A 27,183-nucleotide genomic window follows, 5' to 3' on the forward strand; every position below is an offset into this window, starting at 1 on the left:
TGCGTGTGAATCGTGATTTAAACAAGAAACCAAAATCTTAATGTTGCATTTGCTGTGGTATTTCGTGGCTTTTATTTAACTTGATTAAATCAACAAATTCATCTAAAAAATACCTATACATTTTACAGTTTCATGTCTACAAAATCAATAGTAATGCATTACACTTTTCACTATACATTAGTTAGTTATTCAGATTTAATCAGGCATTACAAAGACTTGGCAATGGGTGCAAGATCACACCGATTAACCGCCTAATGTGACAACATTTTGAATCAACATGCTCCAAAGTTAGCGATTAGTCACATAGCAGATTTTTATCTCCTCACTTCAAACCTGAGGAAAGTACTCATGAGCAATCTTTTTCACAGGCTCGTTGCCATTACAAGGATGTCTTGCGGTAGCCCGTCCATCTGTACGAGTTTGAAGGAGCCCAGTTTGGAATAAAAGTCGAGCATCCTCCGATTGCTCTGCCTCAACTCACAAAAGGCTCCTCTGGACCCTAAAAGGAAAAAAAACAATGGTTACTTTGGAGTTTTGTAATAAAAGGAGCAATAAAAGCTTCATCTGAAGTATACCACAGATGTAAATATCCTGAGACTTACTTTATAATTAGGTATATATGGGGGTGTTAAAAGGGGACCATTATGTTTTCCCTTACTTTCTTTCATACATATACTGTTAGAATGGTGGATACACACAATAATCTTGGAAAGCATTTCAAATCATAAGGTCAGCATGTGTAAAAGTAACCCCCGAGAGCTAACAGCGTGGGCTTCAACCTGCTCAAAACACTCAGTTTCCTACAGTTTTTCTTTATGATGTTGGTGACTGCATGCATCCCTAGTACGGTCATCAAAGCCCCACCTATCTCCTGCTTAAACTTTCTTTCTGAATGGGGCAGCCAATCAGAAGACAGCTGTCTTAAATTGAGGGAAGCCTCAAAGACAAGAGGAGCTAAATGTTTTATTTCATACAGGATGAACTGAGACACAGCATAAGATTATTATGAACTGTGATTCATGCAAAGCCACTCTACTGGAATCCAAGAACAAACGTTGGAAAAGACCATAATAGGGCCCTTAAACAGCAAAGCAGCTTATATCATAAACATCTATAGATATAAAATGATGTTGCTCTAAATGGAACAGCTCCCCCATGTGGTTAATTTTCTGCCTCATAAACCCCAACATGTGCAGTTAGATGAGCTTCATCCAGAATGATCAAGTTCACAGTGTGAGATCTCGACCTACCACTGCTCCTGATGGAGGACAACAGCTGACCAATCATGCGCTTGGCTGGAGAAGGATCAGTGACCCGAGGGAGCATTTCCAGAGCAATCACTGAGGGGAACTCTTCAAACACTGAACCACTTACTGCCCTCTGGAGTTTGGAAATAGAATACAGTCAAGTGACAGCATTTGTGGTTATATTGCATTCTAGAAAAATTTTCACATCTTGCTTTGAATCACCTGGATCTTGGCTGCGGCTGGTTTGGCATCAATGAGGGCCAGTGCATAACCACACAGCCCGAGGTCATCCTCCAGGATGAGACCACAGAGAGGGGAAGGAGGGATTTCACCTGCTGACAGGCTGCAATGCCCCAGGGAAAAAAAATAAGATGAAGAGGAAGATCACATTCACAGAAGAAAAAAGGTTTATCATCCCAAGTAATTTAAAGCACCTTTTAACAATACACCTGCTGTATATAAAAGATAGCTGTAGCCATCATGACTTCACTTGTTGCTATATTGGTGTTTTGAAAATGGATGTTCAAAGTGAGAGGCGGATCTTCCTGAGAACTCGAGGAGTGATGCATGCTTCCTGCTTGTGCAACTTGTGAATCACATGGACTTTTAATAACGAGGAACACAGTTTCCAAAAATCAACATGAGGAAAGTGGTTAGTGAGGTCACATCACTAACAGAGTAGCTGACTCTTACCTGTCACTGATAAGTGGTGGCTGAGCCATCAGAGCAGTTTTGCCTTCTCCTGCTTTCTGCATCTCCCTGAAAATCCTCTCTACCTCTGGCTAGAAAGAGAAAGAAATACTCCATAACATAACTCCTAAATTTTAATTAAGAGAAAACTAAATCACTGATGATCAGCATCTTCACCTTGTCCTCGGGGCAGTAGGGTCGTATGCAGTAAACTGCTGTCATGGGAGGATGTCTGAACAGGTCTCTGTTTCCATGTCCTGGAAGCATTCTCTGTTGGTGTGGAAGAAAATAGACACCAGAAACCCAAAGTTTAAAAATCAGGTGGATCTAGCATCACAAGGTGGTGCTTATATAGTATGTACTACAGATGGATGGTAACTTTAAACATGATCAGGTTTCAAAACAATAAAATAAACGTTTGTGCTCATAATCACTGTAAGCCAGAAGCTCAGACACCAGATTGCTTTTGGTTTCACAGACAGTTTTTTTTTAACTCTTGGACCTTAATGATGTCAAGGCACACAGCACTGGAGGCCCTGCCCACCTTTATGAAGGGCAGCCAATCAGATGAAAGCTGGTTTGAAGGGAGAGGATCTAAAGCAGCTTGTTTGAGACAGTAGAAGAACCGAGGAGCTGCACCAAGGCTCAGTATAAGATAAAGATTCATTATTTTGAACTGTGAATAATGCAAAGCTACTGTAGTGGAGTGCAAAAATAAAATATGGAGCACAAAATATCAGCTGGAGGCCTTGCCTTGTTACTGACTATTATCACTGCTCTGATTTTATATAACAACTCACTGCACTGCTTAGTTTACCTGGAATTCTCCAGAGAGGCCTCCTCTGAAGCCCCAAGGTTCAGGATCATCGTTCAATAACTGGGCTGAGGGTTGGCTGTGACCTCCTGTGGAAGGCAACACACCAAAATATTAAAAGCTACAGTAAGCAGTTTCAGTTCACACTTTCACGCCTCATTTAACGAAAGCATAATCACTTCTTTTAAAAAGACGGAAGGATTAATCATCGAGCTGATAATCTAAATGCAGTTCCCTGCTGATTTTCATGTTTGTTTGGAAAAAAATGGTTACAAGCTCGTCTCTTATTACAGGTAACAGTGGGAGCAGAAAAATCACACAAACTGTTTCAGAATTCTTCAAAGAAATCAAGAAGTATTTGCTAATATAGATGTAAATTTGAGTTTATTGTTGTTTATCAAGTGTTATTTTGTCCGTATTGTGATTTTGATATTTAATTTGCTACTAAGGGGCCCCGACGTCTTCATCTATAGAGCAGTCCTTCAGTGTTGGTTTGCAATATCAGTGGAATATATTCGTTTTCTCACCTAGTGTTTTCACGTAGGCTCGAGCCAGACCGACCCCACTCTTGATGTCACAGATGTAGTTGTACAGATCGTACAGGATGCTGCGGTTCGGGGCATTTGACAGGCGGTTGAACATCTGCACCACTGCCTCACACATGTTATCGAACTGCTGGGCTCTTGAGCACCACTCTGCTGTCTGAAAAAACAGAAAACAGCTGTAGGAGGACAACATGTAGAAAAATGACCTGCGTTTGTATTTAAATATAAATACTACCTTGTCTGTCTCTGCAGCTGCTGCCTGACTTTGGTTTTTGAGCCAGTCCAGCTCCTGCAGCATGGTCCTGGCTGTGGTACCGTGTTCGTAGGGCAGGTAGAAGAGGTCTGACAGCAGCTTCAGGTCATCCAGGGTCAGAGGCTCAGCTGTGTACAACGGGTTCTCCCCGGGACCAGGAACGTAGGGGCTCTCACCCATGTCTGTCTGCATGGGCTCCTCTTCTGACGACTCTTTCTTCAGACGAGGATGACAAGGGCCTGGAAGCACAGACATATCGTGTATTAAAGTGACAACCACCTGTTCATGTCTTTTAATATCATTAAACCATATTTAATAAGACTCTACCTCCTGGTTGATCTGTGCTCATGAACTCCTCCAGCCAGTCAGTGAGGGCCAGATTCAGGGCTTTCTGTGGGCTGTAGCAAGGATCCTGCTCTTCATCACCTGAAGGTGAAGGTCAGAGAAAGTGAGACAATGTTTAAGCTCTGTGACCTCACAGACAGCATGGAGTGGATTTCCAGCAAACATAACGACAACACTGACAGCATTTCCTGTCAAAACTGGAAAAAAATCTGCACCATAAATAGATGTTGATGTTGCTTCCACAGGCAACAGTGATTCAGTCAGGGTGGGTCTTATGAAGCAAAAAATACTATTCAAAATATTCAAAAAAGTGCATGTTTTTCTTTTTAAATATGACATCTGACTGTCATGGCGTAGTTTTTGGTGTCAGGCAGGCTGAAGCACTCTTCGTGGAAAAAAGGAAAAGATGAAACCTTGTCGATGCCAGAGGTCAGAGGAGAAAGGCCAGACTGTTAGCTTTGAGCACTCCTGAAAGCATCAGGAGCAGGTTGGGTTCAGTATATTGTGACTGCAAATTACTTTCCCTACACAGTTGCCGAATGCACTTGAGGGTAGTCCTGTAATGTTTTACCTTCTACAAAAAAGAAAAAAAAAATGCATTTCTTAAATCATGACTAACAGAAACTCACCCATCTCCACATCCCTCGGTGCTCCTTCAGCAGGTGCTTTACACCATGTCGCCAGAGTGTGAATGGCCACGAAGTTTGGGTAAAACTCACAATTGGGATTTGTGAGCACTCCTTTCAGTTTTGGGATCAGATCAGTGGGTCTATCCTTTTTGAAAAAACAATAATATATAGACACTGGAGTCATACTGGTACATACACACAATCTAACACTGTTAAAATAAAGAAGAGAAAAAAAAAAACCTTATAGGGTCCAAGGAAAAGCCTTTGGGGATCATAATCATTGGCATGAATGTTGTCCCAGATGACTGGTGCCCTCTTCAGGACTGAGGATACCTCCTCTATGGATTCAACTGAGATTTTGTGGGATACTACTTTTGGACCTAAATAAAATAATGGAAAAAAAGTAAAAACAAATAAATAATTAACCTTGGGGAAATTCAAGATCATGGAAACAGGTTCAGGCTCCGGCTGAGTGTAATCTTACCGGTCCACAGTACGTCAATGCCAGGCAGGAGCTTCTCTCCCACCGTGTTCAGGTACGAGGACTGGGTTACACTGGGCGTACAGAAAACAGCACAGTAATCTGAAGATAAAGAGTGAATCATTAAGAAACTGTTAGAATAATGTGCATCATTTTCTACCACAACGCTCCCTGTTTAACTGGACTGTATACCACATGTACTCCTGTTTAACTCAGTTTCGCTGTCTGACCTGTAGGACAGAAGAGGAAGACTTCGGGCTCTCCTAAGTGCTTGTACACCTCGTTAGTGATGGCCACCTGAGCGTGGGCGAAGGAGCTGAAAGCCTGCTTGTCAGCTGGACACATCTCAGTCTCGATGTCGTCAAAGAGTAAAGAGAAGGACCTGCAGCCAAACTCCTTGACCTAAGGAACAAATGTAATTTCTTTCAGTGAACAGGGTCAAGTGAAAGTTAGCATCACTTTGCTTGCTGCCAATGACATAAAAAAGGCTATTCCACCTAGAATTACACCGATTACACCAGCCACTGTATAATTTTACTACCCCACTTCAAATGCATCCATTTTACTGCTAAGCGATGCTCTGTCCAAACCCTCGGAGAGCCACAAAATGAGATACAACCAATTATAAATTATATTATATTTTTTTCTGCTGCACCCATCACCTCCGCTTCCAAAGTCCTACCTGATCTAGTTTCCTCTTCAGGGCAGCTACTTCTTTAGGGTTGGAGAAAGTAATGTCCAGGCCGGGTGAGATTGCATAGACGAACTCGACGTCGTGCTGTTTCGCTGCTGATATCAGGCCCATTAGTTGTTCTATGAAAAGAAAAATGGACAAAGAAGACATGCTATTTGATGATGCAGTTCACATATTCTGTTAACAATTCCTTTACTTCCCATCAATGAACAGATTTAAAACAAAGAGTTGAAGTGACATGGTTTAACCTTAGATTTAGCTGCTTTTGTGTCTGCGGGGAAACTTTATGAGGATATACAGGTGGGTCTGAAGTCCACTGACTTGATGAGGGGTCATCAAAGACATGATAGTTTGAAAAAGGTTAAACATCAAATCGTCTTCATTGCACTTAAGACTGTAATGTTTTTGATAACATCCAGACAGTCGACCCAAAGACACTTTAAACATGTCTGAGGAGATAACAATGAGTCGTAAGGGGATGAGTTCGGAAGAGCTGACAACTGCAAAATGACCAAACTTTTATCATTTTATGTGTTTTAATTTACTTTTATTGTTTGGGGCTCAATTTATAACCAGAGTTTTGCACGACTATTGAATGAAGACTCAGATATGCACACGTAAATTTAAACACATAGTTTCAGTTCCATTGTAGTTAACTGGACGTTGCAAATTAGTAAATTGTTTAACATACTGAGAGGAAATATAGTATAGATTTTTAATCTAAATGGGCATTTGTTAAGGTGGCGGACTTTGCATGGAGGCAAAACAGCTCTGCTAATAGATCAGGGAATTAGTCAGTGTTACTTTTAAAATTGTCCTTTTATTTCTGGATAGTTGAGATTAAGAAATTTCAGAAAACTGGTTCAACTATATTTATGCGCAGCAGCATTTTTGCTATGTGCACCGATTGTTTTTTAACCATATCATTAAAAATAAGAAGAAAATATTTGCACTCAAGCAGACAGGTGTAACTGAATTTCATCTGCTTCCAAGACCATAAAGATTTTTGTGGTTTTGAAGTATGAATGTGATACAGTGAGACTCACCCGCCTCCTCAGCAGCGTACAAGTCTCTCCAGTACATCCTGTGTTTGTAATCATCCTTGGGGGCGTACAGGTATGTGTTCAAACCCCACTTCTGTTCCCTGCAAAACCAAAACATTATGCCAGAGGTTAGAAATTCTCAGTGCAACATTTTTAAATGTTGGTGCACATCCTGATCACAATAAAAGCTTCTAGTAATAACAGAAAATAACAACCGAAATTGCCAGCGTAAGAGAAACTGTGGCAAAAGAAGTGCAAATCACCTGCATGTCATTTCATTCATGCAAATGATTCAGCGCAACTGTAGTTTTGGATATTTAAAAAAAAAAAAAAAATGAATACATGAATGCGAATACAGCTATATTACATATGTCAAAAGCAACAGGTGCTTGAGTCGCTATTGTTATTATCATCTGTTATTACTTTCAGGAACTGTGTTCATCATTTCCAGTTCTTCGCTCGGTGCCTAAGGCCACATACCTCTTAAACAGCTCTGTTCTTTGCTCCATAGTCCACGGCCGCCCATAAAAGCCTGTAACAAGCAAAGGTCGACTTAGACTTCAAAACCCGTCATCTTACCAAAATTGATCAATGCATCATTGATTAATCAGATACATTTTAAAGCGGGTAGCTGGAAGCATTCAAGAACCTGTAATCTAGCGGAGCCGTGGTGTTTGGGCCCCTGATTCCGGGTCTGCTCACCTTCTACTACGCCGCTGATGAAGCGCCCAGTCCCGGTGACGGGCTGTCGCTTGGTACTGTCCGGTTTCGACATGTTTTCCTGTAATATTAAAAGTTTTCGTCTCTTCCTGCTTTTTGCCTTTAACAATGCTTAGTCTGCAGCTCCAGCTGTGACACAGCGATACTGACAGCTGTGACACAGCGATGCACGCCAACCTTTAAATTGATTCGCATTTATTGCACCTTATTCTCACGCCTGCGCAGTAACAGTCGCGTTAAACACCTGCAGCATTGCGCAACATCGCGCTAACGCCAATAAACGTCCAAAGCTGTAAATGGTCGATACAGAATCGCAGCTATTGTTTGGTGCGGATAACTGAAGTTCAGCTCATATTCAGACGCATGTGTCTGACTACCGGGTGGACGTCTTAAAGGGACAGTGTGCCCACAGCTTAAAGGGACAACACACAAAACAAGCAGGATGCCACAGGAGTTCAGTACCCAAGTACTTAGGTGACAGGATCGATATTTTGTTTTTCTCTTCGAAGTTCAGTATGTAGCCCACTAAAGAGTTTTAAATAAACGGTTTTACTTTTTTTTTAATGAAAAAGATGTAACGCAAGCTATTAACAATGTCTGAACCTTTCTGTGTTGATGGTCACATCTATTTTATTTACAGCCTATAATACAGTTACAGATTGACCCGACGTGATTTAGAGACAGGCACATTTATATTCCAGGTAAAGTGGAAAGATTGAAAGGTGTGTTTTTTGTATTAATTAATTATTGCGGATAGTAAAAATCACCTACTGTTAATATGTGTTCAGAATTTGCACATTAATAAATCATAAGATAAGATAACCTTTATTAGTCCCACGCATGGGAAATTTGTTTTGTTACAGCAGTGGACAGTGCAAAGTTGCATAGAAAAATTAGAAAAAAACACTGGAATAAGATATCAATAAGATACTGTACACAATAGAATAGAATAAAATAAAATAAAATAAAATAAAATACTATATACAATCTAATAAAATAGAATACAAATGCTGTATACAATTAAGTATAATACAACGATGCCAGAAAAAGAGTAATGTACTTAGTGTTATTGCTATTGCACATGTGTGGATGTATCTGTTTGATCAGTTGAAGTCTTTGTTGTGGAGTCTGACAGCAGTGGGGAGGAAAGACCTGTGAAATCTCTCCGTTCCACATCGTGGGTGCTGCAGCCTGCCACTGAAGGAGCTGCTCAGTGTTGTCAGAGTCTCCTGCATGGGGTGGGAGATGTTGTCCAGCAGGGATGACAGCTTAGCCACCATTCTCCTGTCACTCAACACCTCCACTGGGTCCAGAGGGCATCCTAGAACAGAGCTGGCCCTTCTGATCAGCCTGTTCAGTCTCTTCCTGTCCCCGGCAGAGATGTTGCCGCTCCAGCAGACCACACCGTAAAAGAAGGCTGAGGCCACCACAGAGTCATAGAAGTTCTTCAGGAGTGGGCCCTTCACTCCAAAAGACCTGAGTCTCCGCAGCAGGTACAGCCTGCTCTGCCCTTTCCTGTAGAGAGCATCTGAATTATGAGTCCAGTCCAGTTTATTGTTCAGATGAACACCAAGGTACCTGTAGCTGAAACAATGCTCGCACATTCATAAGCTGCCTTTATAGGTTAAAAGTATCTGTATTGGTACCGCTATCGGTAGTACTGGCCCTGTATTTACTTGGTATCAGATTAATACCAAAATGTGTAGTATTGCACAGCAGTTAATATAAATAACCAATCACAATTTAGGAAAATCAATGCATTTCAGCCTCTAGACACAATCAAGGCAACCCTCTGAAGTTCAGACTGAGCAACAGTTCAAACATGGCTGGTTGTACCAGAAGTGCTGGTAATCTTCCCACACAAACATCTGGAGGATTTAGAGGGATGCTCTCTGGGTGAAAATGCCTTGTTGAATGCAAAAGTCAGCGGAGGATAGCAAAAAATAACCACCTGTTAGAACCAATGTATGCAGAAGAGCATCTCTGAACAGGCAAATCGTCGAACCTAGGTGGGCTACAGCAGCAGAAGACCACGGCAGTACCACTCCGGTCAGCTAAACAGAACTACAATTTATAGGAATCACCAAAATTGGACAACAGAAGACTGAGAAAATGTTACCTGATCTGATGAGTCTCGATTTCTGCTGTAACATTCAGATGGTAGCGTCAGAATTTGGCATGAAAGCAGCAAGTCTTGTCTTAATGGGAGGATGGATCCATGGATCCAATGGCCTTATATCACACTCCCTCATCTTTTCTGAGGCACAAATTGAGGTTCTTCTTGGTAGGTAATATCGAGAATAGAAATATTTTACTGCTATTATTTGTTGCTATTTTATAATCGTCATTACCATTTCATGTGATGTTGCATTCAGATGCATTCAGATGTTCAAATATATTGGTATTATATTAGTTTTTATTACAGGTTCAGTTATAATTTATATTACAGGGGTTATCATAATCAAATATTAACAGGTTTATTACAGGTTGTTCTAAAATTTAAAGGTTTTCGAATGTTTTATATTCTTACATATAGTCTTCCGTGGGTGAGAAAACTGAGTTGCAGGCTGACAGGAAACGGCGTGCTTTTGCAAAAGTGAAACCAAAACCAGAGTCTGGGTTTGTATAATGAGTTTATACATTTTACATAGAAGTTAAGATCATCACAACACAGGATGGCCTTAGCCTGGTTGCCTACGTGAGGTCAACTAAGGTGCAGAGAGCAGATGCACACTCTGTGCACGCGCAGAGACATACACACACACACTGTTAGGGTGTAGGTGAGAGTTGACTGATGAAGCAGTAGATGCACGATGCGAGAGCTGAGCTGGCTTACGGGAAACCACCGGGGAGAAGATGGAAGCCAGTGTACTTTTAATTGTGCCTTGAGTTGTCAAATAGAACATTTGTGGTTTTGAAGCTGATGTATGTGATGACGCAATGAGGGGGCGTCACTAAATATACTCTGATGCATATAAAACTGTATTTTGATGTTAGGAGGATGAGATTGTGGGGCTGTCTGCTTACAGAGTCCGCTCATTCTCCCACGCGTGTCATGTCATTAAAATCATCGTCTTTACCCTTTGGACCAGTGTGGTTACTTGCATTCCTCCTGTGTTTCCTTCCCTATATTTTTGAACCTTAACAGTAACTATTGAAATAAACTGACTACATCTTTGCATATAAATCAGCACACTGCTAGGAGATCACCCAAAGGACTCCCACTCCCGAGTGTATGGTTTTGCGAATGCATCATCAGGCTAATTTTACTTTTAGCCACAAAACTGCTGGCTCTAGTTTTTTGAAACCAGGAGAGGATTTTGTGGCGCTGGAAACTAAATCTAATCCTAAGTACTGTGATGATGTCAAGATATTTGAACAGACAGTCTATAACAGTACAAACACCTTCTCCACAGAGGACCAGTGCTTTCTAGTTATAGAATTTTTAATATGACAGCAATTTAATTAGAGGTGCAGTCACTATCAGTATCTGCAGTCCAGAATCACAGGTTTGAATCAGAGGTTTTTCAAAGACTTAAAAAAAAAAAATGGGGGCACTGCAGAGACCAAAAAATCAGTTGTGTGGGCCCATGGGAAATAATTAAATTATCTGAAATAAATTTCACACTTGATGACAATTAGTTGAAAATTCAACAGGTTACGATTTTAATTGTGAACCAACAATTAAGGAGACCCCCATGAAAAACATAGCAGCCAGATTAATGCACAAGATGAAACTGAGGTAATGCAGTGTGGTTACAGCCATAAATATTGTTTATTCTATGTAAAGAACAATAAATCACACCCTTTATTTCAAGCTCATCAATGGAAAGTAAAGCAGTGGAGCAAACCACAATTATCTGGATCTGGTTCAACATCAATATGATGTCACCCAATTTTCCTGTTTAAGTCTGGTATACCTTTGTGAAGATATAATCCTAAATGTCTAATAAACTACTAGAACAGATCCAAATGTGGACCTACTCGAAAAGTGAATCCCTTCTACATTAGTCCAAGCCCTCAAAAACTTTCATTTAAATCAGTCCAGAACAGCAAAGAAACACAAATCAACACAATAACAAAAGCTCCTTGTCAGAGGTAAATATCTACATGAAAATATCTAATCACTCAAATGAACCCAATTAAACAGAAAAACAATAAATTGCCTTTTTTTCATATACAAACTTTTCTCAGTTGCTCTGGAATGACACAAAAACCTTGTCTCACATCAAGTGCTACATGTCAACTTTATACACGAGTAACTGCATGCATACAAGTGCTACATATTTGTACATATAAACTGTACACATAAAAACCTTCATGCATTTACAATATAGTTTAGCAAAACATGAAAACTCATAACAAAATTTTTCCCATGCCAGTATGAGCACAATGCTCTGAGGTTTGTGGAAAAAACCCAAAACAAATGCTTCGGCCTTTTCTTCCAGGTTTGTGCTGCCGTTTGTCCTCTCGGCTCTGCTACGTCTTTAATCCTCTCTGAGCCTGCTTCAGCAACGAATCAAAGTCGAGGTCCTCAAACTTGGTCCTGGAAGGAGACGCTTCTGCATCTCTGTTTGCATCTGAGAAAGAGAGGGATGTGCACATGTTCACTGCTGTGTTCAACAAGTTGAGGAGGGTGCCTGCGACGTATACTACAATATAGTGTCAGAGCACTGTAGCAAATACAGCTTTTGTGAAGCTTCAAAATTTCAGTTTATGATAACACTGTTGCACTGTAACTCTTGACCAGCAGTGACACCGGCCCTTAATCCAAGTGCTTCATCTGTCTGCGGAGGCTGTGTGATAACCCACTCTGCCCTCCTTTCCTTTCAGCCTGTCTGTGTGGCAGTTCTTTTCCCTGCGCACTGGAGAGGATGTGTGCCTTATTTTCAATCAGCAACACTGGCAACACCTGGGCCCAGAGTGCCGGTGCTCTACAAAAGTCAATAGGGATTAGTTGTTGGGTGGCTCTCCTCCCTGAAGCCTGGAATGTTTACTTAAAACCAAACAGCCCTTCTAAGAAATAGAGCTGCTTAAAAAGAGCAACAAGCCCGTTTACTGGACCTGTGTGGATTCAGATACAGCTGCACCTTCACCTTTACGAGGCGCCTCGGGCACAAAAAGTTAGAAAATCACTCGCCTAATCAATTTATAACTTACGCTAGTTACACCATTCATCTTTCTGATTAAGGGGTCTTGATGCATTCTCAATCATCCAGGAAAGTAAATCTCCAAAAGTTGAATCTGTTCATCTGGACGTAGCGTTTGGTGGGAGAAACGTTAAACCCCAAAACACGCTGCACCAAAAACTGGTCCACCCCAAGGATCGGGTCCCCTGACACAAACAGAGTAACATAGTGTACGCTGTTAAGTGCCAGGAGGATTGCCAGGATTTATACATCGGGGAAACCAAACAACCTCTAGCGAAGCGGATGGCACAACACAGAAGAGCTACCTCGTCAGGCCAGGACTCTGCAGTTTATTTACACCTACAGGCCAGTGGACACTCTTTCAATGATGAGGATGTACACATCCTGGACAGGGAAGAACGCTGGTTTGAGCGCGGAGTCAAGGAGGCCATTTACGTGAAAAGGAAAGACCATCTCTGAATCGAGGAGGGGCCTAAGGGTACATCTTTCGCCATCTTACAATGCTGTGATTGCAGCCATTCCCCGACTCTCTGTGAATGGTACTCATGGCCATTGATCAGTGTTCTTTGATCAGTGGGTTTTGGTCAGTGATTGTTGATCAATGGTCATGGGAATTTGCATAATTATGATTAAGGAACTGACCTCACAGCCCATTGTTCCTTCAGTGGGCTGGTTTCAGTCATTATGCAAATGTACTGTTTATAAGGTTTGGGGAAACCTGCAGTCAGCTGAGACTGAAGAAGTCACTTGGATGAGTGACGAAACGTTTCTCCCACCAAACGCTACGTCCAGATGAACAGATTCAACTTTTGGAGACTTTCTGATTAAGGTTTTCAGCTGTACACAGTGGTGCTTTTGGAGTGCTCTATTCTCACAGAAGTGAGGCGACTGTCATGATAGGCACGATCTGATATCGTCGTGTTGGTGTTGTTCCCAGATCATCTAAATGTTGTTCCAGGATCAACATTGCAAGTGACCAACCAGAATGTTGTGACGTCATACTTTTGCGACTTCGGGAAAAAACGCCGTAAAACAAAAAACTGTACTTAAGCTGCGAGAAACCGCCTCTGTCCACCGATCAACGGACCCTGACCCTAATCCTAACCCTTTAATAAACGCTAAGCAGAATTGATATTGTCCTTGCAACATTGGAATTTCGTGGAATGCACGAATGACTTGGCGCGCAAAAGAATAACGTCACAACAATGTGATTGGTCACTTGCAACGTTGAACCTGGAACAACATTTTCATGATGATCTGGGAACAACACCAACACGACGATATCAGATCATCCGTCACGATAGACTCGAATCGAACATGCTAGTCCTGCTGGGAAGTCATGAGGTGTTTTAACAGTTGGTTTCTGTTTGTAATGAAACAGATTAAATGTGCACAATTATCATATATAAGACCAATTTTAATTCCCAACCCAAAGAGATGGCCCACGTTGTACAGGTTGGGACATCACTGGGTTGGTATCTTTGGCTCTGCAAATTAATGAGCAAAAACAACAGTTGACTGTGTTGGGTATAAACCCCCTTTTTCCTGTGCTGAACATCTCAGCCTCATGTCTGAACGAGTACTGTGGTTTCTTTCTTTTTTTTAAAAAATGCCTGAGAGCACCTTTCAATTTTAATCTGTTGGATTTAGTCACAATGTCACATCTCTACAACTTCAATTAATTTTTTGGTTGTCTGGCTACATTTAATATGATTTCATTCAACTTCTTTTTTTCTTTATTCTGGTAGAATAAACCAAGCGTGTTTCAGCCTGTCCATTCTCACACAGCTATTATAAGGCTGAGTTTTTATTCCCTTGCGGACGCCACAGATGAGTAGTTGTTCTTATTATATTTGTAGACCTTAGTTTGAAGCCTGCATGTGCTGCTGGTGCTCTTATACTGTGTAGAATACACAGTATACTGTCTGTACAGTCATAACAAATTAAAGGATACAGCGTGTGTAGGTTCACCTGGACAATATCAGCTGTTTCATAACACAGTGGTTTTTAGGGCAATTTTTTTAGTTTTTTCCAGAGAAAAAAAATTTCTCGGTTTGTCCGGTAACTCTCTCCTTTCATTATAGTGTAGTGTTTGTCTTGGCTGTTGGTGTTGGACCTACCGAGATCTGTGTAGTTTGTATTACAAAACTGCCTTCTTCCACCAAAGCAGATGTCAAAAGGCATCTCATCAGGTTGCCGTAGTTTCCCACCATTATCGATGGCTGCGAAAGCATCTTCCATGTTGTAGAAAGTAACGAAGGCATAGTGGTCACTGTGGGAACCAAAGATATTGAGTTTAATGGTGACCCATTTCACTGTAAAGCCAATAAAAAACGTGTTAAACTGTAATGGTGCATGCTTACCCCCTATCTCTGAAGTGAAGTGACACACACTCCACCTCTCCAAACTGAGAGAAGCGTTCTCTCAGTTCGTCGTGAGTCATGGACCTGCGGATGCGGCCAACGTACACCACCCGGCGCTCGTCCTGTGTGAAAGAATTAAATGCGATATAGTTACTGCCCACTGGAAAAGTGAAAAAATATCAGTACATCAGATGATTTTTACTCACTATGGCTTTCAGTTTCTGAATCCTTATCTCGTGCTCTCTCCTGAGCTTCCTGGACTCTCTGCTGCTGCTGCACGGATGAAGAAAATGGAGAGTGAGATTTTGTTCCCACTGAATGTCTCAGTTATCACATAAAATCAGGGGCATCGAGAAGTCAGTGCGATTGTTCCTTATGTCAAAAGTTAGCAGTAGTTCTCTTTGGAAGTTAGCAATAACTGCACTGTATCTGAACAGGATGGTTACACAGCCAAACAGCAACAGAATGTTATTTTATCTTGTTACTGATCTCACTGTGCGTGCCATCTAAACACCTACATTTGATTTTCATTATATCACATCGTGCATTTAATACAGCTCATCAACAATATTCACTGACCTGCAAAAGTCTCTCCACCGCTTACGGCATATTTGTGGAGATGGTGACCGGGACCGGGATGTGGACCGGGACCAAGATCTGGACCGTGACCTGCTGTATCTTGGTGTGCAGCACCCTGACCTGTACCGCCGAGGAGGGGATCGGGACACGGAGCAAGAGGGGGACGATGAACACGAGCTGCTCTCTGAACGCTTGCGATGGAGCCTGCAAGATCGACAGATTGTAGCCACAAAAGGCAAAAGCTCAGGCTGAACGTGAATGATAGAAGATGAGTACCTTAATCTTTTTGGAGAGCGAGATGCAGAGCTGGAGGAGGAAGAAGAAGAGGAGGACCGGGAGCTGGAGCTTGAGTCAGACCGTGGTGATCTTCTCCTGTATCTCCTCTTCTCTCTGCCTCTGACAGGAGGGCTGGGTGGAGGTGTCGGGAAGGTGCACGGAGCTGGCTTGTCTTCACTCCTCCCACGATCTTCTTTGGCAGCACAGTCTGCAAACTGCAGAGCTCTGTCTGTGGTCTCTGATCTGGCCCTGGGTTGATCGGACTGATGCTGAAGCACAGACTGTGTTTTAACAGTTGTAATCTGGTTCTTCTCTTCACCTGCAGCTTGCGAACCCTGGGTCATCACATGGTGCTCATTTGTGGTTTGAGAAGCATCCTTGAGTAAAGGAGGTTTAGCTCTGCTACGCTGAGAAGCATTTACAGGAGAATGATCTACAGAGCCGCAGTAATCGTGATCGGCAGATACGTGCGCATACATGTGAGGAGAAGCAAGAGCTGCAGCTGACTCTGACTGAATTGTGTGAGTCTTCCTGGACGGCAGAGGACGGGGGTCAATTATCTGAATGGCCTTGGATGGAGGATTTTTCCGTCTTGCAGGCTGCTGAGTGCTCAGGATGATTTCAGTGCTGAGGGGCTCAGGGATATCCACAGCCTCCAACACTTGGAGTTTCTGAGTTTCTGCAGTGCTTAAAGATTCAAGTGGTCCCACAGAGGACATCGCTGTTAATGAAGCAGCACGAACAAGCGATGGCTCGTTCTCACAAACTCTCTCTTCTTTAGCTGGAGGAGGACAAATAAAAGGAGGTTATGTATCAGAGGACACAAGCCTCCATTATTACACTGCTGCTAGTAATCTGACAAAATTCACCTTGTGTTTCCTCAAACTGCTCCAACAAGCTGGTCAGATCAGTCGCTTCAATTCCTGATGAAGGAAAGAACAAAGGTGAAAAGAGCGCTTTGGAAGATGCTCGCCTTTAGTTCTCTCTCAGTCCTATCATCATCACATTTAACTCAAAATAATAACAACACACATGTAAGCTCAAAATGCTTGGGCTGAATATGTTCTTTGAGAAAACAGTAAAGATGAAGACTGAATCTTCTAGTATGCAGAGTTTATCACAAGTCTACCATCTTCTTATTTTTTTGGACAGCCTTTAACTTTGCATGCGTCTCCTGTCTACACGTCATCGTCCCACACAAGTTTTACCAGTTTTTCCTGGTAGTTCGCAACATGTTATTTTCCTGCTTTCACTGTAGATGCCAAACAGCTTATAAGTGCTCTACTGCCGCACTGTGGTGAAAGCAACATGGTATATACTAGCAAAAAACATGGAGAAAGCATGCTTTGTGGCAAAAAACATAAAACATAACTGTTGTTTTAAATCAGGCAGATTTCACCTTGAAAATGTTTTTTCCTGATTCCAGTCTTTAAGTGTAGCTAACTGGCTGCTCTACATTTATTTCACAGTCTATCAACTTCTGTATATCTCCTAAAATGTGAAACTATTCCTTTGTGTTTACCTGAATCAGCTGTTGCTCTCTGCACTCTGCACCTGGATTGAGGAGGTGGTGGTTCCTCAGGAGGACTCATACTGTGGGTTAGGACCTCGGTTACTGCTCCAGAATCTATGTGAGTAAGTGGCTGACTGAAATGTGGGCTGACAGAGGAACATTTTACTGGTCTCTGTGCGTCAGGACTTGGTGCCTGTGGAGTTTCTGGTAAGTGCTGGGGTCCTTCGGGTGGGCTCAGACTGCATTTTTGAATGTGTGATTTTATGCTTTGTGAGTTTTCTTGTTCCTGAGAGATATAGGAATCATCTGCTATTTCACTAAATGCTGTCTTCATATCCTGAAGCGGTGCAGGGCTCTCTTGGCTATAATCTTTGATTAGAGGTGACACCTGGGGATTTAGCTCTGAGGAAAATGTCTGTCTCTGGAGAGGTGCAGCTGAGGATTCAGTCTGGAGTTCTTGAGGCTGTCTGTTGCTCTGCAGGCTTGAATCCCTGGACAGAAACTCCACTTTAGATGCTGATGAAGAGTTGGAAGTGGATGGTGATGCTGTCTGAGGAACTGGCAGGGGAAGGAGTACAGGATTTGGGGGGTCACTACTAAGTATTGTTGGCTTCTTCACTGGACTTTTCTTGCTTTCATGATGAATGTCCAGCAGTGGACTGGCAGGTGAGAGGACTTTGGATTCAGTCCTTTGGTGGTTCAGTCTGCTGTGATTTACATTAGTGGAATATTTGGCCTCTGAGGGATGAAGCTTGCGTGGTGAAGAGGCAAGATGGGATGACTTGAAATCAGGTTTACGGGGGTCTGGATAGTGCTGCGGCATCTTAGGTTTGCAGCCGTTTTGTTTCTGCAAACAGAGGATGGGGGTCAGCTCTTTAGGGGGCTCAGGAACAGAGGGCCACTTGGTAGTGTAGTTCCCCTGTTTCTCTACCAGGGGTTGTCTCTTCTGGCGCAGCTGTCTGTACTGTTGGAGGCTGAGTGATCTGGCCTTTGTCTGAACTTTTGGCTGCTGGTCCTCAGTTTTGTTATAATTCACCTCCGAGGACGTTGCTGAGGCTTCAATTGCTGGATTTTCAAGTGTGCTTGTGCTGTTCAGTGGAAGTGACTCACTTTCACTAGTATGGCAATTTGTGGAATTGCTCTCATTTAATCCATTTTCCACTGATTCATCCAACGAAGCCACTCGAACAGGGCCAAAGCTCACCCTTTTCTTCCCTTTGGATGGGGGTGATCTGGAGTTTCCATTCAACAGCACGCTCTTCAGGACTTGCCCGCTATCTCTTCTTTCCTCTACCTCATCTCGTATCTTGGTCTCTATTACAGGCGCCTCGTCATCAGATACTACATTTATCTCTTCATCACTGTCTTCAGTTGGTCTTTCATACTTCCACACCTCTTCGTGGGAGAATATGGTGGGATGTGTCGGTTTATCCCTTTCCTCCACACGGAGCTTCAGACAGTAGGGGTGCATGAGCTTCACCAGGCTGACGAGAGAAGTCGAGGTAAAAACCTCGACTTCGGCATCTGCCTTTTTATTTTTGGGATGAAACATCTGGCCTTGTAGCTTAAACATCTGTGACAGACCGCTTTTCTCTAGTGTGCCCTCCTTGCCTTTCTCTCCATCACTCTTCGTTGTGGATGCTGTAGTTGGTGTTTTAGATCTTGGTCTAAGTCTCTGAGCAAATGATGATCCCTATTAAAATGAGAGAGAGGGGTCTCAAGACTCTAATATTTATATATATATATATATATATATATTGGAGGCAGACATGGTTAACTGTGAGAGCAGGGTTCATTATCTAACATGTCAATGAAGCCAATCTCATACTGCAACTGTGCCAGTAACATGTCACTTCCTTCCTACATAAACATGTGTTACCATGGTGATCTAAAAGAGCTGAAGTTGTGACACAGAAAAATCTGTATTTTATTTACAGACACCTCACTAACCCACGAATCCTGCTTTGTAAAGTTCCACATTAGCTGATCATCATTAGCTTCATGATGAAACAGTCGAAACGTTTCTCCTACTTCTTCTCTGATTACTAGAATGGACTGTGGACAATACAAGTAATTCTTTATTCTAGTTTCTACTCACCACGGTGTTGTCCCTGTACTCTGCCTGGCTGAGGAACTTGGTGTCTGGCAGGGTGTCGAAAGGAGACAGAGTCCTGCCGTCATCCTCCACACAGTCCAGCATCTCAGTCAGGGCAGACAGCAGGCGCTCGCTTTCTTCCTCAGCTCTGCTCTTGCACTGAAGTGAGAATGCCAAATCAAAATACATACACAGCCAGTGTGACTGAGTGAAATCATTTAGATCAATCTGCTTTGACTCTGACCTCCGATGCAACGGTGGAGTCTTCCAAGATGGCCAGGATGGAGTGATCCACACAGGACTGTGTGTCCATGTCCATACCTTCCACACCTGCCCTGCTCAGGACTGGCTGTAAACACAGACATTACACTTCAATGTCCATGTTATACTAATTTGCATGCACACACATTAGTGTATTTACACTTCGTGCTTAATAAAAAACAAAAAAACCCCCAAAACACTCATTTCCCTGGGTGTGACCAAAAGATCAGGAAGCATGACTAACTCCAGAGCAAAAACAGGAAGTCCCAGTTCTGACAAAAGTTCAAAAAACTGATTAGATCTGACACTTGAATCGTGTTTAAAAAGCGAGTACTTGTCGATCACACATAAACCCATACTGACTTATGTATCGTCCTAAATGAAATGCTGTTCTTACAGAACACGATAACTTGATTGCTTACTACACTCAGCACTATCTGTAGCATTAGAGTAGCTGAATGGTGGTGCAGCTAAGTTGTTAATTAGTTTGTGAAATACAGCGGTTGTCAATAAAATGTTAACATTGGTTTTTTACACTCCCCAAATAATGTTGTCCATTTCAGGGTTTAACATAACCAACATCTCAATGACTGTGGGCCAGTGAAAAAAAAAGTGCATCACATGGACAATAATAATGGACCACATCTCTTAATCTTCAGGTGTGTTCAGTCCTTCTGCCAAAGGTGCATAAAATCAAGTATCTAGTGAAACATTTACAAACATTCATGAAGAACAGTTTGCTGTAAAGAGCTCAATGAATTTGAGTGAGCTGCTATAATAGGATGCAAACCTTTAACAAGTCAGTTTGTGAAATTTCTTCCCTCCTAGATTTTCCACAATCAACTGTAAATGATATTACTGCAAAGTAGAAGCATTTAGGAACTTAGCTCAGCCACGTAGTGTCAGACCACATAAAGTTACAGAGCGGGGTCGCTGAGGTGCACAGGGCATAAAAGTCTCACGTGCTCTGCTGACTCAGTAACTCCACAGCACCAAACCTCCTCTGGCATTAACATCAGCACGAAAACGGTCCACCAGCAGCTTCATGGTTTGGGTTTTTATGCCAGAGCACTTACTGTAAGTTTAATTTGTAGGTGTACCAGTACTTTTGTCCATATAGCGTACATTTTCTTACATCATTATTCACAAAATAATTTTTAAAAAATGCCTCTTTGGATAGTTTAAACATAAATGAAGCCATCCTTAACCACTCCCACCCACCACCTCATTATTATACAAGGAATAACTCAATCAAGAAGCTGGTGAAAGGAAAGGTGCCTGTGTTACGTTGGATACTGGGTCTAATAATTTGACCTAAGAAACCCTATAAAATACTATTTCTTTTTTAAAGATTTAAATCTGTGACAGCACACTTATAACTCACTGGGAACCAGGAGTGCGCATGTTTGTTTTAATAGTATTTAATTTTATTAACAAACTTTGCCTATTTTTTGGGACCGCTATTTAAAAGACCCCTGTAACTATTTTAGGCTCTAAATGGGATTATGTGGCTCATGGTATTAAAACAAGAACTGTGTGGGGTTTAATTCATATACTATAACTAAACACAAAGAGGAGCAGACACTCAGTCAGACAGCAGAGGATTTCTCTTAAAGGAAAGAACAGGAAAGTGAAACCTCAGCTTTTAAGAGCAAGTGGTGTTGAATGAGTAGGAAGCCGGCTAAGGCCCTAGAGGCGGGTGTAACATCTGTACAGCACCTCTGGGAAGTGAAGCAGCTCTCATTTCCTGCACTCCTCTAACCAAGCATTTGCTTGACAGGGCAGCGGTTCATTTCTGTGCCTGGAAATATGTTAAAATTAGGCTTCAGGCAGTCAAGCAAGGACAGCAGCTGGGGGATAGTTGAGGGAAATAAAGCAGTGTGGGTCGTACGGAGGGCGCTGCCTTATCTGAACATCTTGTACCTCCGCGGGAACTCGCCGGCTTCCCTCCGTTTAAACGTCTAAACTAATAAACATTAAACTAGACACGAACAGCCTCATTAACTAGCTTGTCAATTAGCATTCCCCGCATCCAATGACAGCACCCAAATGACAGGCGGATCGATCCGCTCCCTGATCACTACCTGAGTAGTACTATGAGCTCTTTTCAGCCACGTGTCGTTATTCGCGCATGTGGCCTCGAGCGCAGGGGAAACACGCCCGACTAAAGCACCGAAACCCGCCACCATGCGGTCTATTTTATGACCGATGAGCTAAAGTGAGGAAACCGGTACCTCGTTGGGGGTGTTGCTGGCCATAAAGTCGCTGTTGCCGGCATTTATTTCCCCGTCTTCCCCCCTCCACCGCGCCGCCATCTTGCCTCTCCACATGGTCCGCTGGCAGGCCGAAGGGAGACACGTGGTCACCGGTTGTAAGCGCGCGAATAGCACTGATCTGAGATCGGGTCTTTAGGCCCAACTCAGTTAATTAGAGCGAGGCCACGAGTAGAAATCAGATCCCAGGTCAGCCGTCTGCTCGTCACGTTTCTCATTGATTATTAATTAGTTTTAGCTTAAAAAATAGTTTTAGTGACCCACAAAGCGAGACGAATTAGGGACAAATAAATGAAGCGGGTTTTGAAAATGAAAGGTAAAATAAAAGGCAGCTTATTAAAGGAATTGTTTTTCTTTTCTTTTTACAGGATTGTATTCAGAAGCACTTAAATGTTTCTGGACTCTTTCATGCCACCCAATTATAATTAATTCAATCAAATAAGTAAAAAATTAACTTATTAAAAGTTGATTGTTGTTACAGGTTTAAATTTTTCATTCATTAGTTATTGCTCAAAGCGACACCTTGTGGCCGAAGAATCAGAATACTTTATATTCACTGGGGAATTGTCTTGTTACAGATGCTACGTACAAATATAGATATGAGCAATAGAAAATGTAAACTCTCTATAAAACCAAGACACTCAAAGTGAAATGTTAAATTAAAATTAATTATTCTAAAATGAATACAAGTGAAAATGGTCCAGGTAGGAGTGATTTCCTGTTCCAATAATAAAGTATACCTGATCCATATCAGTATCTAGTTAAGTATCTAGCAAAGTGAAAACACAATTCAGCGTTTCTGGCTCTTTAAGTGATACCTTTCTTCTTCTTAATTTGTCCCTGAGGTTTTGCATCAAGATTTCATGAGGTACCCTACCACTGCTGTAAGAAGACCCACCCTCACAGCCTCCATAGTCTGGCCTCGCTGCTCTTCTTGCTCCCCGCTGGCTCTGGAAAAAAGATCTCACTTTGTGCAGAGAAGGACACATGCCACACAAATATGTATAATTTATTAAGTAGCATTTTATCAAAATAAAGGCAGAAACAGTCAGATACAACTCAGGCTGCCTGACATTTGTTTGAATCTGTTTTATGGCATGAAGCTTTGATGGAGAGAGCACTAATGGTGTAAGTGGGAGTTATCTTCTAGTGCTTTATTATCGCTGGTGTTATAATTGCTGAGAGTGCAGTAAAAATATCAGTGCAAATGTTCGGCATCAGTGGCTTCATAAAATGTTAGATACCATAATAAGCTACATTAAAAGTCAGTCGTTGAAATGGTGACTGTAACCTCCTGGTTTCTGCCCCATCTACAAAACAGGCTAACTGATTGTGCGCATGTTCAGACATCACAATATTTGCTTTGCCAGTAGTTTTCCGTTAGCGATTAACAACGGCGTTACTAACTTGTTTAACTTGAAATGGGACCTTTGTGAGGTCCAGTTTTTCCAGTTTAGTCTTCTCATAGACTCGAGGCCACAGAAAGCTTTAAAGGAGTGAACACAGTTTGATTGATTGTATTTATTGCTTGTTATTCATATGATTTGCAGTTCGGTGTGATTGGTGCTTTGTTTCGTTTCTTTCCTCTTCATCTTCTGCAGCTCCACATCATGTTAAGTCACATATGAGCAATTGTTATTATATGTCTGAGTAATAAATACAACTGCTCAAATCAGTATTTTCAGCTGTGGTTGATTACATTTACATATTCAGTACATCAACTATGTGCTTTCCTCTTGTTTCCTTTTCTATTTACTGTTACACTTTGTTTCTATTTGATTATGAAGTTGAGCCAATCATCGCTTAATCATTTCAGCAGTAGCTGGGGAGTTTGCTTTGTTTCGATCTAACAACAGATTGTTGTCAGTTTGTTGCCTCTGTCTGAACCATAACCAGGTGAAGGTGGCCGTCAGTAGTTATAATGTCTCATCATTTGAAATGCTTAAGTGAAGAAGATTAAGTTTGTGTGAGTCTTCACCTGCAAGTGATGGCAAATACACGAAGCTTCAGACTCTGATCAGGTGTGGCTATATTATATTATATTTTTAGTTTATTAAGGAATTCCCTGATCTGTCTGACTCTGCCAGCCATTTGCCTCATTGCATGTGAAGAAGCTGGGAAGATGAAATGAAATAAAGAGATCTGGACTCTTATTACCTAATAAATATTAAGCTTTAAAAACAGAGATCTTATTCATTTTTTTATTCACTTTATTCACATGGTTAGCACTAAGTGCAGGATTTAACACAAAGGTCTTTTGTAAATGTAAATGTTAGATCTCCACCAGGTGAAAAGAAGCTAGTGCTAACTCATAAAACCTATGAGACGAAGCACGCTATGAGCTATTTATAGTGGATATTTTACGTGAAGGAGTCCATTGGTTTTAAGATAAACTGTCTAATTATTCGTTTCTGTACAAGCCAGAGGAGAGATATGCACCTGAAGGTCAAAGTTGTTGTGCACGCATCAGATCCTTTTTTAAAAATTGTGCACAAGTTGTCATGCTGTATTTCCTTGAGACTGTGGTGCTAATTCTTCTAACATATTATGCCAATAGAGCACCTCTCTCCCAGACTGCAGCCTTGTTTGTGTTTTCCAGAATTTCCAAAAATAGAGTGGGAGGCAGGTTTCAGCTATCAGACTCCTGTTCGTGGAACCGGCTCCCAGTTTGGCTTCAGGAAACAGGCACCCTCACTACTTTCAAAATGGGCCTTCAGGTGTCTTTTTTTAAAATAAAGCTTATATTTAGGGCTCAATCTGGTGACTGTAAACCATTTTTAATTATGCTGCTATAGACTCAGACTGCTGGAGGATTTCCCATAATGTACTGAGAAGTTCTTTTCACTCCCCAATGTGTTTATTGTTTGTCCTTTCCTTATTTCTCACCTCTTATTCTTGTCAATTAACAACCAGTTGCATATAGATGCTCCTTCCTGAGCTTGGTTCTGCTGGAGGTCTGTTCCTGCTTGCTCATAGGGGATCACCTGATCATTGGGATTGTCCCTCTGATATAAGAGAAGCTCTCCTTACAATAAAAAGCACCTTGAGATTACTTTAATTGGTGATCTGATGCTAAATCAATAAAACAGAATTAAACTGAAATCAGCTGAATTGAATACCCAGCAAAATCAAAGTCAGACAGATAAAATGTATAGCCTTAATTTTACACTTTTATATGACTGACATCATTTAGGTCCTGGCTATTTAAATATATTTCAGGGGAAATAACTCATGTTCCTATTTATGGGTCATGGAGGTGGAAATATTCCACTGCTGCAATGTATTTTCCCCACTAGATGGTGATATTGTACACCTGCTATTACGTTCCACTCATTCTTTTGTTTTCTATTGGCCATCTGAAGTTGTGAATCAGTTCATTCTCAACTCCATACCAGCCACCTACAGTTAAAGCTATTTAAATAGCCATAGACATTTGCATAATAAATGTCAAGGTTGTTCACCTTTCTGTTTGTGCTATCTTGTATTATCTTGTCTTTTTTTCCTGTGGAGGACTGTGGATGTGTCTGTCCTGTTATCTTGTGCATACCAGGAAGGAGCTGACCTTTCTGCTGAATGTCACGGTGGAGTCAATGGCTGCACCAGATTAGCAGGGAGGAAAAATGTGCTCTCTGATACACACTTTAACAAGGTACCACACATACCCTGCTCATTTACAAGTCTGCCCGATGTGTACTTATACTGTACGTCATGTCTACCATGCAGTCTGCTCAGCTTGTCGCCTGTTTCCCACTCTTTTTGTTGCTTTATATAGTTTAATCCCCTGTCTTCTTCTGTTCTGTTGCTTCAGGTCTCTTCAGCTGCCACACACCGACGACCTCCCACCTCATCTTCCACAACTCTTGAAACACATTACTGCCTGAAATGGGGCCAAAGCATCCTCCAGTCTCCAGTGTGAGTGTGTTCAGGAGTGTGCAGAGGCAAGTGTGTGTGTGTGTGTGTGTGTGTGTGTGTGTGTCAGGAGAGGCAGTTCTGTGTAAGTGGGTCACCTTACTGCCGCATCCAGCGCACAGCCACCCTGCCAGTATATGTCCCCACAATCACAAACACCCATATTTAACCCACTCTCCACACACCACATGCCCCCCCCCATCCTTTTTCTTCTTCCTTTTTTATCATTTTTTTTATTTATTCCTTAAAAAAAGAAATATAAAATTCACTCACTTATGTGCCAGCCTTTACTTTCATTCTTGGTGGGAGGAAAAGCTCTCCTGCTTTTCTTTCATGCCTCATCTGTCCTGTACTTCTCATCTTTTCCTCACTCTTGACCTGCAGGAAGACTCCCACAGTGCTCTTTTGGCATGTTTGAATTTTTAAAGAACCTGTGAGGTCTAAGGAGTCAGGTATAAGCTTTCCTTTATCACTCTAACTCACATTTGCTGCATTTCTCTGTGTGTGTGTGTTTGTCTTTATGACTTCCAGTCGTCTTTGCTGCTCGGTCATGCAATGTTTTACGTGTCTCTTATGTGACCTTTCAAATATTGTGTAACACTGGGAGCAGTGTGTTATAAAAAGGCAAAAGCACTCTGATCTTTAACTTGACACCTTCTCTATGGGGGAAAAGCAGGACACACAGGCATTACTTTGGAGACTGCTGAGTTGGGGAGCTCTGTTGCTTTCGTCCTCGTTTGATTTTTTTTCTTTGCTTCAAGTAAGTCTTCTTTTTTCTTTGCTTTCAAAGCAGAGTGGAGGAATGCCCTCCCACATGGTTCAGAGAACATCTGTTAGTGAGAAATGAAGGCCTGAGAGAGAAAGAGAAGGAGGGGGAGGTGGTGCAAGGGGACTTACATTAATACAGAAGACGAAAGGAGGTGAAGAAAGAACAGGAGAGCATGCGGAGAGGTGGAAAGGGGAGGAGGGAGAGTGACAAGACCTCAGCTGGAGGAGACCACCCTTTCTGCAGATCAGCAGAGGTGAGACTATCCAGAGGTATCCGAGAGATAGTGACTTACAGGTGCACATGTTTCCGTGCACGTATGCATACAAACACACTCAGCATGGTAACAGAAACCTACATCAATAATGTAGCTGAGAGAAACAGGATGCAGTTTCTGCCTTACATAAGAGTTTACAGACGGCTGGCTCGCTCAGAACAGCCTCTTTCATTCTCTGCTTTGCCCTCAGGCTGGATGCACACAAGATTTCTTGAGCTAATTAACCACCACATTTGCCTTCCAAACAACTTTAACAGATA

At 41.9% G+C, this 27,183-nt stretch overlaps 2 protein-coding genes across 3 annotated transcripts; both read right to left on the reverse strand.

Moving 5' to 3' along the window:
- Positions 1 to 37: 37 nt before the first annotated feature.
- On the reverse strand, positions 38 to 7,838 carry ogal (O-GlcNAcase like). Its single transcript, XM_031753472.2, has 17 exons — positions 7,444 to 7,838; positions 7,222 to 7,273; positions 6,745 to 6,842; positions 5,687 to 5,817; positions 5,235 to 5,406; positions 5,008 to 5,106; positions 4,764 to 4,903; positions 4,524 to 4,668; positions 3,877 to 3,975; positions 3,532 to 3,788; positions 3,279 to 3,453; positions 2,755 to 2,840; positions 2,115 to 2,207; positions 1,941 to 2,029; positions 1,470 to 1,590; positions 1,251 to 1,380; positions 38 to 499 (listed from the first exon to the last, which is right to left on the reverse strand). Exons 1-17 carry the CDS (start codon positions 7,514 to 7,516, stop codon positions 363 to 365), a joined length of 2,097 nt encoding a protein of 698 aa, XP_031609332.1. The 5' UTR covers positions 7,517 to 7,838; the 3' UTR covers positions 38 to 362.
- Positions 7,839 to 11,093: 3,255 nt separating this feature from the next.
- Positions 11,094 to 22,084, reverse strand: si:dkey-93h22.8 (uncharacterized protein LOC449943 homolog). Of its 2 annotated transcripts, none has more exons than XM_031753484.2 (11): positions 21,933 to 22,084; positions 19,682 to 19,786; positions 19,441 to 19,596; positions 17,352 to 19,035; positions 16,699 to 16,752; positions 15,830 to 16,610; positions 15,554 to 15,757; positions 15,181 to 15,247; positions 14,975 to 15,096; positions 14,732 to 14,883; positions 11,094 to 12,041 (listed from the first exon to the last, which is right to left on the reverse strand). In XM_031753484.2, the coding sequence occupies exons 1-11, from the start codon at positions 22,026 to 22,028 to the stop codon at positions 11,941 to 11,943; spliced, it is 3,522 nt and encodes a 1,173-aa protein (XP_031609344.1). In that variant the 5' UTR covers positions 22,029 to 22,084; the 3' UTR covers positions 11,094 to 11,940. The 2 variants fall into 2 exon arrangements, with proteins under 2 accessions (XP_031609344.1, XP_039469725.1); XM_039613791.1 differs by lacking the exon at positions 21,933 to 22,084 and adding an exon at positions 21,418 to 21,858.
- Between the last annotated feature and the right edge of the window lie 5,099 nt (positions 22,085 to 27,183).

Source organism: Oreochromis aureus, linkage group 6 (genome assembly GCF_013358895.1).
Source record: "Oreochromis aureus strain Israel breed Guangdong linkage group 6, ZZ_aureus, whole genome shotgun sequence".
Lineage (NCBI taxonomy): Eukaryota > Metazoa > Chordata > Actinopteri > Cichliformes > Cichlidae > Oreochromis > Oreochromis aureus.

Coding starts and splice junctions, on each gene's coding strand:
- ogal (XM_031753472.2), bottom strand. CDS start 7,516: ATGTCGAAACCGGACAGTACCAAGCGACAGCCCGTCACCGGGACTGGG. Junction 2,030..2,114: donor CCTACTGCCCCGAGGACAAG/GTGAAGATGCTG, acceptor TTCTCTTTCTAG/CCAGAGGTAGAGAGGATTTT. Junction 1,591..1,940: donor CCACCACTTATCAGTGACAG/GTAAGAGTCAGC, acceptor GGGGCATTGCAG/CCTGTCAGCAGGTGAAATCC.
- si:dkey-93h22.8 (XM_031753484.2), bottom strand. CDS start 22,028: ATGTGGAGAGGCAAGATGGCGGCGCGGTGGAGGGGGGAAGACGGGGAA. Junction 19,787..21,932: donor CCAGCAACACCCCCAACGAG/GTACCGGTTTCC, acceptor CTGTGTTTACAG/CCAGTCCTGAGCAGGGCAGG. Junction 15,758..15,829: donor CGCTCTCCAAAAAGATTAAG/GTACTCATCTTC, acceptor TCGATCTTGCAG/GCTCCATCGCAAGCGTTCAG.